Source organism: Rutidosis leptorrhynchoides, chromosome 5, assembly GCF_046630445.1.
Source record: "Rutidosis leptorrhynchoides isolate AG116_Rl617_1_P2 chromosome 5, CSIRO_AGI_Rlap_v1, whole genome shotgun sequence".
NCBI classification, from domain to species: domain Eukaryota; kingdom Viridiplantae; phylum Streptophyta; class Magnoliopsida; order Asterales; family Asteraceae; genus Rutidosis; species Rutidosis leptorrhynchoides.
This window is the reverse complement of record NC_092337.1, coordinates 401808620-401827101: the sequence shown is the minus strand read 5'-3', so window position 1 is coordinate 401827101 and position 18482 is coordinate 401808620. Positions and strand designations below refer to the sequence as shown.

At 34.1% G+C, this 18482-nt stretch overlaps 1 protein-coding gene across 1 annotated transcript; it reads left to right on the top strand.

The window, feature by feature from the left end:
• Nucleotides 1–14915: 14915 nt before the first annotated feature.
• On the top strand, nt 14916–17280 carry LOC139849883 (uncharacterized). Its single transcript, XM_071839497.1, has 2 exons — nt 14916–15829; nt 16917–17280. Exons 1-2 carry the CDS (start codon nt 14916–14918, stop codon nt 17278–17280), a joined length of 1278 nt encoding a protein of 425 aa, XP_071695598.1.
• Nucleotides 17281–18482: the final 1202 nt, after the last annotated feature.

Genomic DNA, 18482 nt, shown 5'->3' with positions numbered 1-18482 from the left:
TTTTGCAAACACCGGTGAAGAGTTATTCCAGAAAACTTATCTAGGGTAAAAGCTAGATTTTATTTTTGAAAGATCAAATGTTTTCATAAAGATCCAATTTCCTTAAAGGATCTAAATTTTCATAGTCATGTGGGACTGTAAACCACATCGTTACTACCATTGTTCATACCGCCGTATAGAAATCACTGATGTGCAAAGTGTGAAGAATAAAGAAGTGATTCTAGTATTTCAAGACTATATTGCTTGAGGACAAGCAACGCTCAAGTGTGGGAATATTTGATAATGCTAAAAACGAACATATATTTCATAGCATTATCCCTCAAGAAAGACAAGCTTTTAGTTGCAATTGTTCTATTTACAAGTGATATTCGTTTAAATAATAAAAGGTGAAGACAAAAGACAGATTCGACGATTTGAAGACGTAAACGACCAAAAAGCTAAAAAGTACAAAGTACAATCAAAGTGGTTCAAATTATTGATGAGAAACGTCTCAAAATTAGAAGAGTACGAGCCGCAAAACGCAAAGTACAAGATATTAAATAGTACGAAAGGACGTTCGAAAATTCAGAACCGGGACCAGAGTCAACTCTCAACGCTCGACGCAACGGACTAAAAATTACAAGTCAACTATGCACATGAATATAATATAATATATAATTAATTCTTAAAAATTATATATATATTATATTATATATTAAAACCGTCGGCAAGAAGAAAACAAGCAAATGTGAGCTGGATTCCCAGGCCATGCGATTGCATGGCCAGAAGGCACAAATGCCATGCGATCGCATGGAGCAAAAATATTGGTGACATCCTATAAATTTCGCAGTTTTTGGTCGAATGCAACACACTTTTTCTATCCTCTATATATAAATATATATATATATATATATATATATATATATATATATATATTTATATATATATATATATATATATATATATATATATATATATATATATATATATATATATATATATATATATAATTTATAATTTTAATTTTAATTTTAATTTAATAATAATAAGGGTATGTTAGCGAATGTTGTAAGGGTGTAAGTCGAAATTCTGTCCGTGTAACGCTACGCTATTATTAATCATTGTAAGTTATGTTCAACCTTTTTAAATTAATGTCTCGTAGCTAAGTTATTATTATGCTTATTTAAGCCGAAGTAATCGTGATGTTGGGCTAAAATATTAAGATTGGGTAATTGGGCTTTGTACCATAATTGGGGTTTGGACAAAAGAACGACACTTGTGGAAATTAGACTATGGGCTATTAATGGGCTTTATATTTGTTTAATTGAATGATAGTTTGTTAATTTAATATAAAGATTTACAATTGGATGTACCTATAAATAAGCATATACACTCGATCGGATACGATGGGCGGGATATTTATAAGTACTAATAATCGTTCATTTAACCGGACACGGGAATGGATTAATAGTTAACAGTAAATGAAATGTCCCGTTCTTATTGATTAAAAACGTTCCATATTAATTGATTTCGTTGCGAGGTTTTGACCTCTATATGAGACGTTTTTCAAAGACTGCATTCATTTTAAAACAAACCATAACCTTTATTTCATCAATAAAGGTTTAAAAAGCTTTACGTAGATTATCAAATAATGATAATCTAAAATATCCTGTTTACACACGACCATTACATAATGGTTTACAATACAAATATGTTACAACAAAATAAGTTTCTTGAATGCAGTTTTTACACAATATCATACAAGCATGGACTCCAAATCTCGTCCTTATTTAAGTATGCGACAGCGGAAGCTCTTAATAATCACCTGAGAATAAACATGCTTAAAATGTCAATAAAAATGTTGGTGAGTTATAGGTTTAACCTATATATATCAAATCATAATAATAGACCACAAGATTTCATATTTCAATACACATCCCATACATAGAGATAAAAATCATTCATATGGTGAACACCTGGTAACTGACATTAACAAGATGCATATATAAGAATATCCCCATCATTCCGGGACACCCTTCGGATATGATATAAATTTCGAAGTACTAAAGCATCCGGTACTTTGGATGGGATTTGTTAGGCCCAATAGATCTATCTTTAGGATTCGCGTTAATTAGGGTGTATGTTCCCTAATTCTTAGATTACCAGACTTAATAAAAAGGGGCATATTCGATTTTGATAATTCAACCATAGAATGTAGTTTCACGTACTTGTGTCTATTTTGTAAATCATTTATAAAACCTGCATGTATTCTCATCCCAAAATATTAGATTTTAAAAGTGGGACTATAACTCACTTTCACAGATTTTTACTTCGTTGGGAAGTAAGACTTGGCCACTGGTTGATTCACGAACCTATAACAATATATACATATATATCAAAGTATGTTCAAAATATATTTACAACACTTTTAATATATTTTGATGTTTTAAGTTTATTAAGTCAGCTGTCCTCGTTAGTAACCTACAACTAGTTGTCCACAGTTAGATGTACAGAAATAAATTGATAAATATTATCTTGAATCAATCCACGACCCAGTGTATACGTATCTCAGTATTGATCACAACTCAAACTATATATATTTTGGAATCAACCTCAACCCTGTATAGCTAACTCCAACATTCACATATAGAGTGTCTATGGTTGTTCCGAAATATATATAGATGTGTCGACATGATAGGTCGAAACATTGTATACGTGTCTATGGTATCTCAAGATTACATAATATACAATACAAGTTGATTAAGTTATGGTTGGAATAGATTTGTTACCAATTTTCACGTAGCTAAAATGAGAAAAATTATCCAATCTTGTTTTACCCATAACTTCTTCATTTTAAATCCGTTTTGAGTGAATCAAATTGCTATGGTTTCATATTGAACTCTATTTTATGAATCTAAACAGAAAAAGTATAGGTTTATTGTCGAAAAAATAATTTACAAGTCGTTTTTGTAAAGGTAGTCATTTCAGTCGAAAGAACGACGTCTAGATGACCATTTTAGAAAACATACTTCCACTTTGAGTTTAACCATAATTTTTGGATATAGTTTCATGTTCATAATAAAAATCATTTTCTCAGAATAACAACTTTTAAATCAAAGTTTATCATAGTTTTTAATTAACTAACCCAAAACAGCCCGCGGTGTTACTACGACGGCGTAAATCCGGTTTTACTGTGTTTTTCGTGTTTCCAGGTTTTAAATCATTAAGTTAGCATATCATATAGATATAGAACATGTGTTTAGTTGATTTTAAAAGTCAAGTTAGAAGGATTAACTTTTGTTTGCGAACAAGTTTAGAATTAACTAAACTATGTTCTAGTAATTACAAGTTTAAACCTTCGAATAAGATAGCTTTATATATATGAATCGAATGATGTTATGAACATCATTACTACCTTAAGTTCCTTGGATAAACCTATTGGAAAAGAGAAAAATGGATCTAGCTTCAACGGATCCTTGGATGGCTCGAAGTTCTTGAAGCAGAATCATGACACGAAAACAAGTTCAAGTAAGATCATCACTTGAAATAAGATTGTTATAGTTATAGAAATTGAACCAAAGTTTGAATATGATTATTACCTTGTATTAGAATGATAACCTACTATAAGAAACAAAGATTTCTTGAGGTTGGATGATCACCTTACAAGATTGGAAGTGAGCTAGCAAACTTGAAAGTATTCTTGATTTTATGTAACTAGAACTTGTAGAATATATGAAGAACACTTAGAACTTGAAGATAGAACTTTAGAGAGATCAATTAGATGAAGAAAATTGAAGAATGAAATTGTTTGTAGGTGTTTTTGGTCGTTGGTGTATGGATTAGATATAAAGGATATGTAATTTTGTTTTCATGTAAATAAGTCATGAATGATTACTCATATTTTTGTAATTTTATGAGATATTTCATGCTAGTTGCCAAATGATGGTTCCCACATATGTTAGGTGACTCACATGGGCTGCTAAGAGCTTATCATTGGAGTGTATATACCAATAGTACATACATCTAAAAGCTGTGTATTGTACGAGTACGAATACGGGTGCATACGAGTAGAATTGTTGATGAAACTGAACGATGATGTAATTGTAAGCATTTTTGTTAAGTAGAAGTATTTTGATAAGTGTATTTAAGTCTTTCAAAAGTGTATAGATACATATTAAAACACTACATGTATATACATTTTAACTGAGTCGTTAAGTCATCGTTAGTCGTTACATGTAAGTGTTGTTTTGAAACCTTTAGGTTAACGATCTTGTTAAATGTTGTTAACCCAATGTTTATAATATTAAATGAGATTTTTAAATTATTATATTATCAAGATATTATCATGTATGAATATCTCTTAATATGATATATATACATTAAATGTCTTTACAACGATAATCGTTACATATTTGTCTCGTTTAAAAATCATTAAGTTAGTAGTCTTGTTTTTACATATGTAGTTCATTGTTAATATACTTAATGATATGTTTACTTATCATAGTATCATGTTAACTATATATATATCCATATATATGTCATCATATAGTTTTTACAAGTTTTAACGTTCGTGAATCACCGGTCAACTTGGGTGGTCAATTGTCTATATGAAACATATTTCAATTAATCAAGTCTTAACAAGTTTGATTGCTTAACATGTTGGAAACATTTAATCATGTAAATATCAATCTCAATTAATATATATAAACATGGAAAAGTTCGGGTCACTACAGTACCTACCCGTTAAATAAATTTCGTCCCGAAATTTTAAGCTGTTGAAGGTGTTGACGAATCTTCTGGAAATAGATGCGGGTATTTCTTCTTCATCTGATCTTCATGCTCCCAGGTGAACTCGGGTCCTCTACAAGCATTCCATCGAACCTTAACAATTGGTATCTTGTTTTGCTTAAGTCTTTTAACCTCACAATCCATTATTTCGACGGGTTCTTCGATGAATTGAAGTTTTTCGTTGATTTGGATTTCATCTAACGGAATAGTGAGATCTTCTTTAGCAAAACATTTCTTCAAATTCGAGACGTGGAAAGTGTTATGTACAGCCGCGAGTTGTTGAGGTAACTCAAGTCGGTAAGCTACTGGTCCGACAAGATCAATAATCTTGAATGGTCCAATATACCTTGGATTTAATTTCCCTCGTTTACCAAATCGAACAACGCCTTTCCAAGGTGCAACTTTAAGCATGACCATCTCTCCAATTTCAAATTCTATATCTTTTCTTTTAATGTCAGCGTAGCTCTTTTGTCGACTTTGGGCGATTTTCAACCGTTGTTGAATTTGGATGATCTTCTCGGTAGTTTCTTGTATAATCTCCGGACCCGTAATCTGTCTATCCCCCAATTCACTCCAACAAATCGGAGACCTGCACTTTCTACCATAAAGTGCTTCAAACGGCGCCATCTCAATGCTTGAATGGTAGCTGTTGTTGTAGGAAAATTCTGTTAACGGTAGATGTCAATCCCAACTGTTTCCGAAATCAATAACACATGCTCGTAGCATGTCTTCAAGCGTTTGTATCATCCTTTCGCTCTGCCCATCAGTTTGTGGATGATAGGCAGTACTCATGTCTAGACGAGTTCCTAATGCTTGCTGTAATGTCTGCCAGAATCTTGAAATAAATCTGCCATCCCTATCAGAGATAATAGAGATTGGTATTCCATGTCTGGAGACGACTTCCTTCAAATACAGTCGTGCTAACTTTTCCATCTTGTCATCTTCTCTTATTGGCAGGAAGTGTGCTGATTTGGTGTGATGATCAACTATTACCCAAATAGTATCAAAACCACTTGCAGTCCTTGGCAATTTAGTGATGAAATCCATGGTAATATTTTCCCATTTCCATTCCGAGATTTCGGGTTGTTGAAGTAGACCTGATGGTTTCTGATGCTCAGCTTTGACCTTAGAACACGTCAAACATTCTCCTACGTATTTAGCAACATCGGCTTTCATACCCGGCCACCAAAAATGTTTCTTGAGATCCTTGTACATCTTCCCCGTTCCAGGATGTATTGAGTATCTGGTTTTATGAGCTTCTCTAAGTACCATTTCTCTCATATCTCCAAATTTTGGTACCCAAATCCTTTCAGCCCTATACCGGGTTCCGTCTTCCCAAATATTAAGATGCTTCTCCGATCCTTTGGGTATTTCATCCTTTAAATTTCCTTCTTTTAAAACTCCTTGTTGCGCCTCCTTTATTTGAGTAGTAAGGTTATTATGAATCATTATATTCATAGATTTTACTCGAATGGGTTCTCTGTCCTTCCTGCTCAAGGCATCGGCTACCACATTTGCCTTCCCCGGGTGGTAACAAATCTCAAAGTCGTAATCATTCAATAATTCAATCCACCTACGCTGCCTCATATTCAGTTGTTTCTGATTAAATATGTGTTGAAGACTTTTGTGGTCGGTATATATAATACTTTTGACCCCATATAAGTAGTGCCTCCAAGTCTTTAATGCAAAAACAACCGCGCCTAATTCCAAATCATGCGTCGTATAATTTTGTTCGTGAATCTTCAATTGTCTAGACGCATAAGCAATCACCTTCGTTCGTTGCATTAATACACAACCGAGACCTTGCTTTGATGCGTCACAATAAATCACAAAATCATCATTCCCTTCAGGCAATGACAATATAGGTGCCATAGTTAGCTTTTTCTTCAATAACTGAAACGCTTTCTCTTGTTCATCATTCCATTCAAATTTCTTCCCTTTATGCGTTAATGCAGTCAAGGGTTTTGCTATTCTGGAAAAGTCTTGGATGAACCTTCTGTAGTAACCAGCTAGTCCTAAAAACTGGCGTATGTGTTTCGGAGTTTTTGGGGTTTCCCACTTTTCAACAGTTTCTATCTTTGCCGGATCCATCTTAATACCTTCTTTGTTCACTATGTGACCGAGGAATTGAACTTCTTCCAACCAAAATGCACACTTTGAAAACTTAGCGTACAATTCTTCCTTCCTCAATACTTCTAACACCTTTCTCAAATGTTCACCGTGTTCTTGGTCATTCTTTGAGTAAATAAGTATGTCATCAATGAAAACAATGACAAACTTGTCAAGGTATGGTCCACACACTCGGTTCATAAGGTCCATGAACACAGCTGGTGCATTAGTTAAACCAAACGGCATGACCATAAACTCGTAATGACCGTAACTTGTTCTGAAAGCAGTCTTTGGAATATCATCTTCTTTCACCCGCATTTGATGATACCCGGAACGTAAGTCAATCTTTGAATAAACAGACGAGCCTTGTAGTTGATCAAATAAGTCGTCGATTCTCGGTAGTGGGTAGCGGTTCTTGATGGTAAGTTTGTTCAACTCTCGGTAGTCGATACACAACCTGAATGTACCATCTTTCTTCTTGACAAACAAAACAGGAGCTCCCCACGGTGATGTGCTTGGTCGAATGAAACCACGCTCTAAAAGTTCTTGTAATTGGCTTTGCAGTTCTTTCATCTCGATGGGTGCGAGTCTGTAAGGAGCACGAGCTATTGGTGCAGCTCCTGGTACAAGATCTATTTGAAATTCAACGGATCGATGTGGGGGTAATCCCGGTAATTCTTTCGGAAATACATCGGGAAATTCTTTTGCAATGAGAACATCATTGATGCTCTTTTCTTCAGTTTGTACTTTCTCGACGTGTGCTAGAACAGCAAAGCAACCTTTTCTTATTAGTTTTTGTGCCTTCAAATTACTAATAAGATGTAGCTTCGTGTTGCCCTTTTCTCCGTACACCATTAATGGTTTTCCTTTTTCTCGTATAATGCGAATTGCATTTTTGTAACAAACGATCTCTGCTTTCACTTCTTTCAACCAGTCCATACCGATTATCACATCAAAACTCCCTAACTCTACTGGTATCAAATCAATCTTAAATGTTTCGCTAACCAGTTTAATTTCTCGATTCCGACATATATTATCTGCTGAAATTAATTTACCATTTGCTAATTCGAGTAAAAATTTACTATCCAAAGGCGTCAATGGATAACTTAATTTAGCACAAAAATCTCTACTCATATAGCTTCTATCCGCACCCGAATCAAATAAAACGTAAGCAGATTTATTGTCAATAAGAAACGTACCTGTAACAAGCTCCGGGTCTTCCTGTGCCTCTGCCGCATTAATATTGAAAACTCTTCCGCGGCCTTGTCCATTCGTGTTCTCCTGGTTCGGGCAATTTCTAATAATGTGGCCCGGTTTTCCACATTTATAACAAACTACATTGGCATAACTTGCTCCGACACTACTTGCTCCGCCATTACTCGTTCCGATACCATTTGTTCCTTTCGTTCTATTAACCCCTGGTCCGTAGACCTCACACTTCGCCGCGCTATGACCATTTCTTTTACACTTGTTGCAAAATTTGGTGCAGAACCCCGAGTGATACTTTTCACACCTTTGGCATAGCTGCTTCTGATTGTTGTTGTTGTTGCGGTTATTATTGTTGTTGGGATGATTGTTGTAGTTGTTGTTGTTGTTGTTGTTGTTGTTGTTGTTGGGCCGTTTGTTGTAGTTGCGATTGATGTTGCGATTGTTGGGATAATTGTTGCGATTATTGTTGTAATTGCTGTTGTTGTTGTATTGGTGATTCTTATCACCGTTTTCCTCCCACTTTCTTTTGACTTGCTTCACATTGGCCTCTTCAGCAGTCTGTTCTTTAATTCTTTCTTCAATCTGGTTCACTAGTTTGTGAGCCATTCTACATGCCTGTTGTATGGAGGCGGGCTCGTGTGAACTTATATCTTCTTGGATTCTTTCCGGTAATCCTTTCACAAACGCGTCGATCTTCTCTTCCTCATCTTCGAATGCTCCCGGACACAATAGGCACAATTCTGTGAATCGTCTTTCGTACGTGGTAATATCAAATCCTTGGGTTCGTAACCCTCTAAGTTCTGTCTTGAGCTTATTGACCTCGGTTCTGGGACGGTACTTCTTGTTCATCAAGTGCTTGAATGCTGACCACGGTAGTGCGTACACATCGTCTTGTCCCACTTGCTCTAGATAGGTATTCCACCATGTTAACGCAGAACCTGTGAAGGTATGCGTAGCGTACTTTACTTTGTCCTCTTCAGTACACTTACTTATGGCAAACACCGATTTGACCTTCTCGGTCCACCGTTTCAATCCGATCGGTCCTTCGGTTCCATCAAATTCCAAAGGTTTGCAGGCAGTGAATTCTTTGTAGGTGCATCCTACACGATTTCCTGTACTGCTAGATCCAAGGTTATTGTTGGTATGTAGCGCAGCCTGTACTGCGGCTATGTTTGAAGCTAGAAAAGTACGGAATTCCTCTTCATTCATATTCACGGTGTGTTGAGTAGTCGGTGCCATTTCCTTCAAAATAGTCAAATGGAACAAGTTAATCATACAGAATATTAAGAGTAGTTAATAGTATTTCGTAGCATAATATGAACTCATTTATAAAAGCTTTTTCTTCATTTTAGCGTTTTATAAGTTTAAATTCGGGTAGTACCTACCCGTTAAGTTCATACTTAGTAGCTAATATACAATTCAACTACTACAATTCTATATGAAAAACTGATTATAATAATATTTCGCGTTCAAACTTTTACACAATATTTTACAAACTTACAATACCGCTTATTTTACATATAGCATGAAATATAGCACACAATAAATTTGATACAAGATGGTTGTGAAGATAATTCTAGCTAGTACACAAGTCGTTCAGCAAAGGCAATAAAGACACGTAATTCATACGTCCAGAAACAAGTCATGCATTCTGGTTTTACTAGGATTACTTCTCATCCTTGGTCTTGTGGAACATAACCGTTATGGCCGTTGATAAGACAGCGTGTTGTAACGTCGTCAAAGGGACGAGGGTTACGTAATGTCCAACAGTCCCGTAACAATCTAAAAACCTCATTTATTACCCCAATTACCAACTCCGTCACTTGTGGAAACGTTTTGTTTAATAGTTGTAGCCCGATGTTCTTGTTCTCACTTTGGTGAGAAGCGAACATTACTAATCCGTAAGCATAACATGCTTCTTTATGTTGCATGTTAGCCGCTTTTTCTAAATCACGAAGTCCAATATTCGGATATATTGAGTCAAAATAATTTCTTAACCCATTGCGTAAAATAGCATTTGGGTTCCCCGCAATATATGCGTCAAAGTAAACACATCGTAACTTATGGATTTCCCAATGTGATATCCCCCATCTTTTGAACGAAAGCCTTTTATAAACCAAGGCATTCTTGGAACGTTCTTCGAATGTCTTACAAACTGATCTCGCCTTAAATAGTTGTGCCGAAGAATTCTGACCGACTCTAGACAAGATTTCATCAATCATGTCTCCGGGTAGGTCTCTTAAAATATTGAGTTGTCTATCCATTTTGTGTTTTTATACTGTAAAATAGACAAGAGTTAGATTCATAAAAAAAATACTTATTAATACAAGCAATTTTTACATATATCATAAAGCATAAGCACACTATATTACATATATTACACCACACGAATACAACTATATTATTCCGACTGGCTTGTTTCTTCTTCTTCGGTTTTGTTTCGTTTTGCCAAGTTTATAGGGATATATGATGTTCCCCTAATACGAGCCATCATTTTCCACATTGGTTTAGAAAAACCTGGTGGTTTAGAGGTTCCCGGGTCATTGTTACAACTTAAGGACTTCGGGGGTTGACGGTACATATAAAGTTCATCGGGGTTGGAATTAGATTTCTCTATTTTTATGCCCTTTCCCTTATTATTTTCTTTTGCCTTTTTAAATTCAGTTGGGGTAATTTCTATAACATCATCGGAATTCTCGTCGGAATCCGATTCATCGGAGAATTGGTAATCCTCCCAATATTTTGCTTCCTTGGCGGAAACACCATTGACCATAATTAACCTTGGTCGGTTGGTTGAGGATTTTCTTTTACTTAACCATTTTATTATTTCCCCCACCGGTTCTATTTCTTCATCCGGTTCCGATTCTTCTTCCGGTTCCGATTCTTCTTCCGGTTCCGACTCTTCTTCCAGTTCCTCTCCGGGAACTTGTGAATCAGTCCACGAATCATTCCAATTTACATTTGACTCTTCATTATTATTAGGTGAGTCAATGGGACTTGTTCTAGAGGTAGACATCTATCACATAATATCAAACGCGTTAAGAGATTAATATATCACATAATATTCACATGTTAAAAATATATAGTTTCCAACAAAATTTGTTAAGCAATCATTTTTCAAGTAAACACGGTCGAAGTCCAGACTCACTAATGCATCCTAATAAACTCGATAAGACACACTAATGCAAAATTCTGGTTCTCTAAGACCAACGCTCTGATACCAACTGAAATGTCCCGTTCTTATTGATTAAAAACGTTCCATATTAATTGATTTCGTTGCGAGGTTTTGACCTCTATATGAGATGTTTTTCAAAGACTGCATTCATTTTAAAACAAACCATAACCTTTATTTCATCAATAAAGGTTTAAAAAGCTTTACGTAGATTATCAAATAATGATAATCTAAAATATCCGGTTTACACACGACCATTACATAATGGTTTACAATACAAATATGTTACAACAAAATAAGTTTCTTGAATGCAGTTTTTACACAATATCATACAAGCATGGACTCCAAATCTCGTCCTTATTTAAGTATGCGATAGTGGAAGCTCTTAATAATCACCTGAGAATAAACATGCTTAAAATGTCAACAAAAATGTTGGTGAGTTATAGGTTTAACCTATATATATCAAATCATAATAATAGACCACAAGATTTCATATTTCAATACACATCCCATACATAGAGATAAAAATCATTCATATGGTGAACACCTGGTAACCGATATTAACAAGATGCATATATAAGAATATCCCCATCATTCCGGGACACCCTTCGGATATGATATAAATTTCGAAGTACTAAAGCATCCGGTACTTTGGATGGGATTTGTTAGGCCCAATAGATCTATCTTTAGGATTCGCGTCAATTAGGGTGTCTGTTCCCTAATTCTTAGATTACCAGACTTAATAAAAAGGGGCATATTCGATTTCGATAATTCAACCATAGAATGTAGTTTCACGTACTTGTGTCTATTTTGTAAATCATTTATAAAACCTGCATGTATTCTCATCCCAAAATATTAGATTTTAAAAGTGGGACTATAACTCACTTTCACATATTTTTACTTCGTCGGGAAGTAAGACTTGGCCACTGGTTGATTCACGAACCTATAACAATATATACATATATATCAAAGTATGTTCAAAATATATTTACAACACTTTTAATATATTTTGATGTTTTAAGTTTATTAAGTCAGCTGTCCTCGTTAGTAACCTACAACTAGTTGTCCACAGTTAGATGTACAGAAATAAATTGATAAATATTATCTTGAATCAATCCACGACCCAGTGTATACGTATCTCAGTATTGATCACAACTCAAACTATATATATTTTGGAATCAACCTCAACCCTGTATAGCTAACTCCAACATTCACATATAGAGTGTCTATGGTTGTTCCGAAATATATATAGATGTGTCGACATGATAGGTCGAAACATTGTATACGTGTCTATGGTATCTCAAGATTACATAATATACAATACAAGTTGATTAAGTTATGGTTGGAATAGATTTGTTACCAATTTTCACGTAGCTAAAATGAGAAAAATTATCCAATCTTGTTTTACCCACAACTTCTTCATTTTAAATCCGTTTTGAGTGAATCAAATTGCTATGGTTTCATATTGAACTCTATTTTATGAATCTAAACAGAAAAAGTATAGGTTTATAGTCAGAAAAATAATTTACAAGTCGTTTTTGTAAAGGTAGTCATTTCAGTCGAAAGAACGACGTCTAGATGACCATTTTAGAAAACATACTTCCACTTTGAGTTTAACCATAATTTTTGGATATAGTTTCATGTTCATAATAAAAATAATTTTCTCAGAATAACAACTTTTAAATCAAAGTTTATCATAGTTTTTAATTAACTAACCCAAAACAGCCCGCGGTGTTACTACGACGGCGTAAATCCGGTTTTACGGTGTTTTTCGTGTTTCCAGGTTTTAAATCATTAAGTTAGCATATCATATAGATATAGAACATGTGTTTAGTTGATTTTAAAAGTCAAGTTAGAAGGATTAACTTTTGTTTGCGAACAAGTTTAGAATTAACTAAACTATGTTCTAGTGATTACAAGTTTAAACCTTCGAATAAGATAGCTTTATATATATGAATCGAATGATGTTATGAACATCATTACTACCTTAAGTTCCTTGGATAAACCTTCTGGAAAAGAGAAAAATGGATCTAGCTTCAACGGATCCTTGGATGGCTCGAAGTTCTTGAAGCAGAATCATGACACGAAAACAAGTTCAAGTAAGATCATCACTTGAAATAAGATTGTTATAGTTATAGAAATTGAACCAAAGTTTGAATATGATTATTACCTTGTATTAGAATGATAACCTACTGTAAGAAACAAAGATTTCTTGAGGTTGGATGATCACCTTACAAGATTGGAAGTGAGCTAGCAAACTTGAAAGTATTCTTGATTTTATGTAACTAGAACTTGTAGAATATATGAAGAACACTTAGAACTTGAAGATAGAACTTGAGAGAGATCAATTAGATGAATAAAATTGAAGAATGAAAGTGTTTGTAGGTGTTTTTGGTCGTTGGTGTATGGATTAGATATAAAGGATATGTAATTTTGTTTTCATGTAAATAAGTCATGAATGATTACTCATATTTTTGTAATTTTATGAGATATTTCATGCTAGTTGCCAAATGATGGTTCTCACATATGTTAGGTGACTCACATGGGCTGCTAAGAGCTGATCATTGGAGTGTATATACCAATAGTACATACATCTAAAAGCTGTGTATTGTACGAGTACGAATACGGGTGCATACGTGTAGAATTGTTGATGAAACTGAACGAGGATGTAATTGTAAGCATTTTTGTTAAGTAGAAGTATTTTGATAAGTGTATTGAAGTCTTTCAAAAGTGTATAAATACATATTAAAACACTACATGTATATACATTTTAACTGAGTCGTTAAGTCATCGTTAGTCGTTACATGTAAGTGTTGTTTTGAAACCTTTAGGTTAACGATCTTGTTAAATGTTGTTAACCCAATGTTTATAATATCAAATGAGATTTTTAAATTATTATATTATCATGATATTATCATGTATGAATATCTCTTAATATGATATATATACATTAAATGTCTTTACAATGATAATCGTTACATATATATCTCGTTTAAAAATTATTAAGTTAGTAGTCTTGTTTTTACATATGTAGTTCATTGTTAATATACTTAATGATATGTTTACTTACCATAGTATCATGTTAACTATATATATATCCATATATATGTCATCATATAGTATTTACAAGTTTTAACGTTCGTGAATCACCGGTCAACTTGGGTGGTCAATTGTCTATATGAAACATATTTCAATTAATCAAGTCTTAACAAGTTTGATTGCTTAACATGTTGGAAACATTTAATCATGTAAATATCAATCTCAATTAATATTTATAAACATGGAAAAGTTCGGGTCACTACAGTAAAAACCCCCTTTTATAATAATAATACTACTTTTATATATATTTATATATTTACAAATATAGTTTTTAAAATATAGCGTTAAACTTGGCTAGCTCCCTGTGGAACGAACCCGACCTACTAAAACCTACACTACTGTACGATTAGGTACACTGTCTATAAGTGTTGTAGCAAGGTTTAGGTATATCCACTCTATAAATAAATAAATAAATAACTTGTGTAAAATTGTATCGTATTTAATAGTATTTCATAACAAATATATAACTATTTCGTATACACCTCTACGCACATCATTAACACATTCAGTTGGGGTCTTGTTGGGCACTATTGCTCCTGTGTTTAGATGTTTTACGATAATGAGCTTCAAGTTGGTCACTAATTGGGATGGTAAACATCTAATGGTCTTTAGAGTCGAAAAGTATTGGACCCAAAAATTGTACGAGTGGAAAAGAAGTCATGTTTATTTTCCATCAAGCAGTCGTAGATCACAAAATCTAATCTTTAATTCAAAAAAGTTCGTTGTAAGCATATGCATTAGTTTTCAAAATGTAATCGTTGTATCGTGCAAAGTGATATGGCTCATCTTAGTAGTTATTCTAACTTTCGTTGTGTATTGTCATTACTGTTTGAAGTCACCTGAGGCAAGATTATTTCATCCGCCCATCGACTCAGGGACTGACGACGATATAAACGCAGAACTTAGTAATTACGTTTTACAAATTAACGATGAGATGGTGCTCGCTGAACACACATTGCAGGACATTTCTAATTCTATGAATGTCTTCATATCAAAGGCTGAGAAACAACAAAACGACAATATGCTTAAGCTTATTGAGAAATCTATAGTATTCAATGGATTAGAGATATTTGACGACGATCGCGTTCGACCTCTGCTTTCGGTGGAACTTGTTAATAGTTGGAGCTTACCGATATTAACGTTAACATGCATAGCTATTGCGCTCCCTAATATATGCAAGGATGTGGTTGAAAGCATGGTCAAAAGTGTTGGAGAAGGTCTTTCATACATCCACCTTGTAGAAGAAAGCTTCAATAGAGAAAACGAATACGTAAATATTCGAACAGTCACTATGACATTATGGCATGGGATCGAAAACAATCCCCATTGGTCAAAGAATGCAATAAAAGTAAATACTTTTAAAGGGAAAACAGCAACTGAGGTTCTTAAATGGTTTGCTGAAAAAGCTGAGGAAGAAAGTATCAATCACAAAAAGGTGAAATCTTTTGAGAGATTGATTGCTGCAAATTCAATGTACAGAATTTCACGAACAATCTGTTGAAAATTTAGTGTAATTGTGGGTTTTAATCTACACTTGTAAATGGGTTTGGAGGTACGGAGTGTACACCCATTAAGTGATAGATTACCCGAACCCAAAAGTGGTTTTCCATTATTTACTATCATGACTTGGTCTACCTGAAATTTGACTAAGTGTTTTCAGTACTAAGTTTTCTTAGTAAGCTGAAATTTGGCTAAGTGTTTTGTGCTGGTTGTTCTGCATTGCTGGTCCTTGTGCTGGTTGTTCTGCATTGCTGGTCCCAGTGCTGGTTGTTCTGCGCAGCTGGTCCCTGTGCTGGTTGTTCTGCGCAGCTGGTCCCTGTGCTAGTTGTTCTGCGCAGCTGGTCCTGTTTGCTGGTTCCTCTGCGCTGCTGGTCCTGTTTGCTGGTTCCTCTGCGCTGCTGGTCCTGTTTGCTGACTTTTGCACTGCTGGTCCTGTTTGCTGACTTTTGCGCTGCTGGTCCCTATGCTGACTCCTTTGCGCTGCTGGTCCTTTTGCTGACTTTTGCGCTGCTGGTCCTTAAGAGGCATTAGCAAGAAAACACTTAACACAATTTTGAGTGATTACAGAAGAATTATTCCTGGACCCACTTTTACTTTAATAGTGGAAGGAATAATACTTGTTTATTATAAAGTAATCACTCATACTTTAATAGTTGTAAAATATAATATTTGTTTATTGTAAAAGTAACAATTTTTATTTTAATGATGGAAGTGATAATATTTGTTTATTGTAAAAGTAATAACTTTTACTTTAATGATGGAAGTGATAATATATGTTTATAGAAATATTCTTCCTGTAACTACTTTTGAATATTATAGAAGATACTTTTATTAATCAATCGGCCAATTGATTTTAATAAAAGACTCTTTTATGATTAAGGGTGTATATAAATATATTAACCAATATGCATGAGAGGAGACTCTAATACTCATCTGCAAAAGAGTTCTTGTTTACTGCCAATAACAAGAACTAATCTCTGTCTTATCCCAAAGTGATATTCGTGTAACCCAGGCAATAAGGGTCGAATAATTACTTTCGAAAAGTGATACCACAATTCAGTGATTTATCCGGCTTTCGATTATTTTACCCTGCACGAAAATTAAATAAAACCTCCAACACAATCTTACTTACAGATGAAAGCAACGCAGAACCTATTTGCGAAAAACAGTTTGATCTTTTGAATGGCATGATTACAGACATATTGTCTGCTTGTTTTACCAACATACCACAAATCATAACAATGAAATGCCATGAAAGTGTGATAGAGAAACGAGAGGCGAGTGTCAAGGTTGCTGCAAAGCTACTTGGTAAGACTGTGAAGATATTACAAAACCTAGAGACGTGTGAACTACCGAGTATGGATCCTGATAAGATGGCGTATATCGATGAGTGGCGTAATTATCTGAAGCAATCAATCCCATAAGATGACGTTTTCCTTTAGAAAACAACCCGTTTTTATATGAGTATTTGTTTTTTTCGCAAAAAAAAAAAAAAAAAAAAAAAAAAAAAAAAAAAACTAGCATAAATAAAATAAGTTGTTTCATAGGTTTGTGACTAGTCGTGGAATGTTGAAAAGAATTTCCGAGGATGTTGCAATTAAATGATCATGACATTATTGGTAGGAGACAACGTACATCTTATTGAAAGAAGGTATGCATCAATCGTCATTGACTTGTGTTAACGTTTACTTTTGATTGTGAAATACACCTAGGAAAACCTCATAATTGAGCAGTTGGTGTTGGTGTAGGGCCGTAGGCCATACTAATGACTAATTTTAATTATGATATCTTTAATTATTGATTATGTTATCTTTAATTATGTTATTACTCCCATGGCTTGTAGGAAGTTTCCACCCTACGCAATCCTAACGTGGTGTTTGGGCTTTTTTAACTTATTTGTTGCTAAAAGCATTTATTTGTGATATACATTTTAGACTAAGATGTTGTTTGTTTTTTTAGTTTGCTGATCTTATTATATTTTATGTTTACGCATACGCAGACGTTTTCCTGTAAATTTTTTGTATTTCTGAAAACATAATATAATATAATGTTTTATTCTGTCTGAAATCTTGCAGATTTAGAAATATGTTTCTAACTGCCGTGGACATAATTAAATTACTTTGCAGACATAAAAACAAACAGTCTTCACCCTGCAGCATTCATACAACCTTTAAGCCACATCTTGTTTACAGAGATGATCCGCAGATCTTCAGACAAAAAACATCTTAAGAAACAGAGAACACTTACTAACCATTATCAAGATAGTCTTTCTAACAATATGTCACATACTCAAATTTTGATATGTAGACATTTTAAAAGTGGTAGAGAAAGAGTTTGAAACGATCTAGAGTAGATCGTAATTCCATGTCAACTTTTTTTTAAAATAAAATTATACATTAGGAGGCCATCCACATATATCCTTTTATGTTTATAAACCGCTCATATTTGAAAACAGTTTTACATGCCACCCAACTTTGTATCTGAAATTCGTGTGTATTTACATTTTGTTGATGAATTTTTATGCGAATTTGGCATAGATTAATCAACAAATGAACTTGGTGGTCTCGATGTATAATCCCTTTAAATATTAGAAAGTTCATTTTTCTAGCAGCTAAGGAGATGGAGC

Bases quoted from the DNA above. Each gene is read 5' to 3' on its own strand.
- LOC139849883 (XM_071839497.1), top strand. From the start codon at position 14,916: ATGAGCTTCAAGTTGGTCACTAATTGGGATGGTAAACATCTAATGGTC. The intron at 15,830-16,916 runs GTACAGAATTTC...ACCACAATTCAG, and splicing joins TTGATTGCTGCAAATTCAAT to TGATTTATCCGGCTTTCGAT.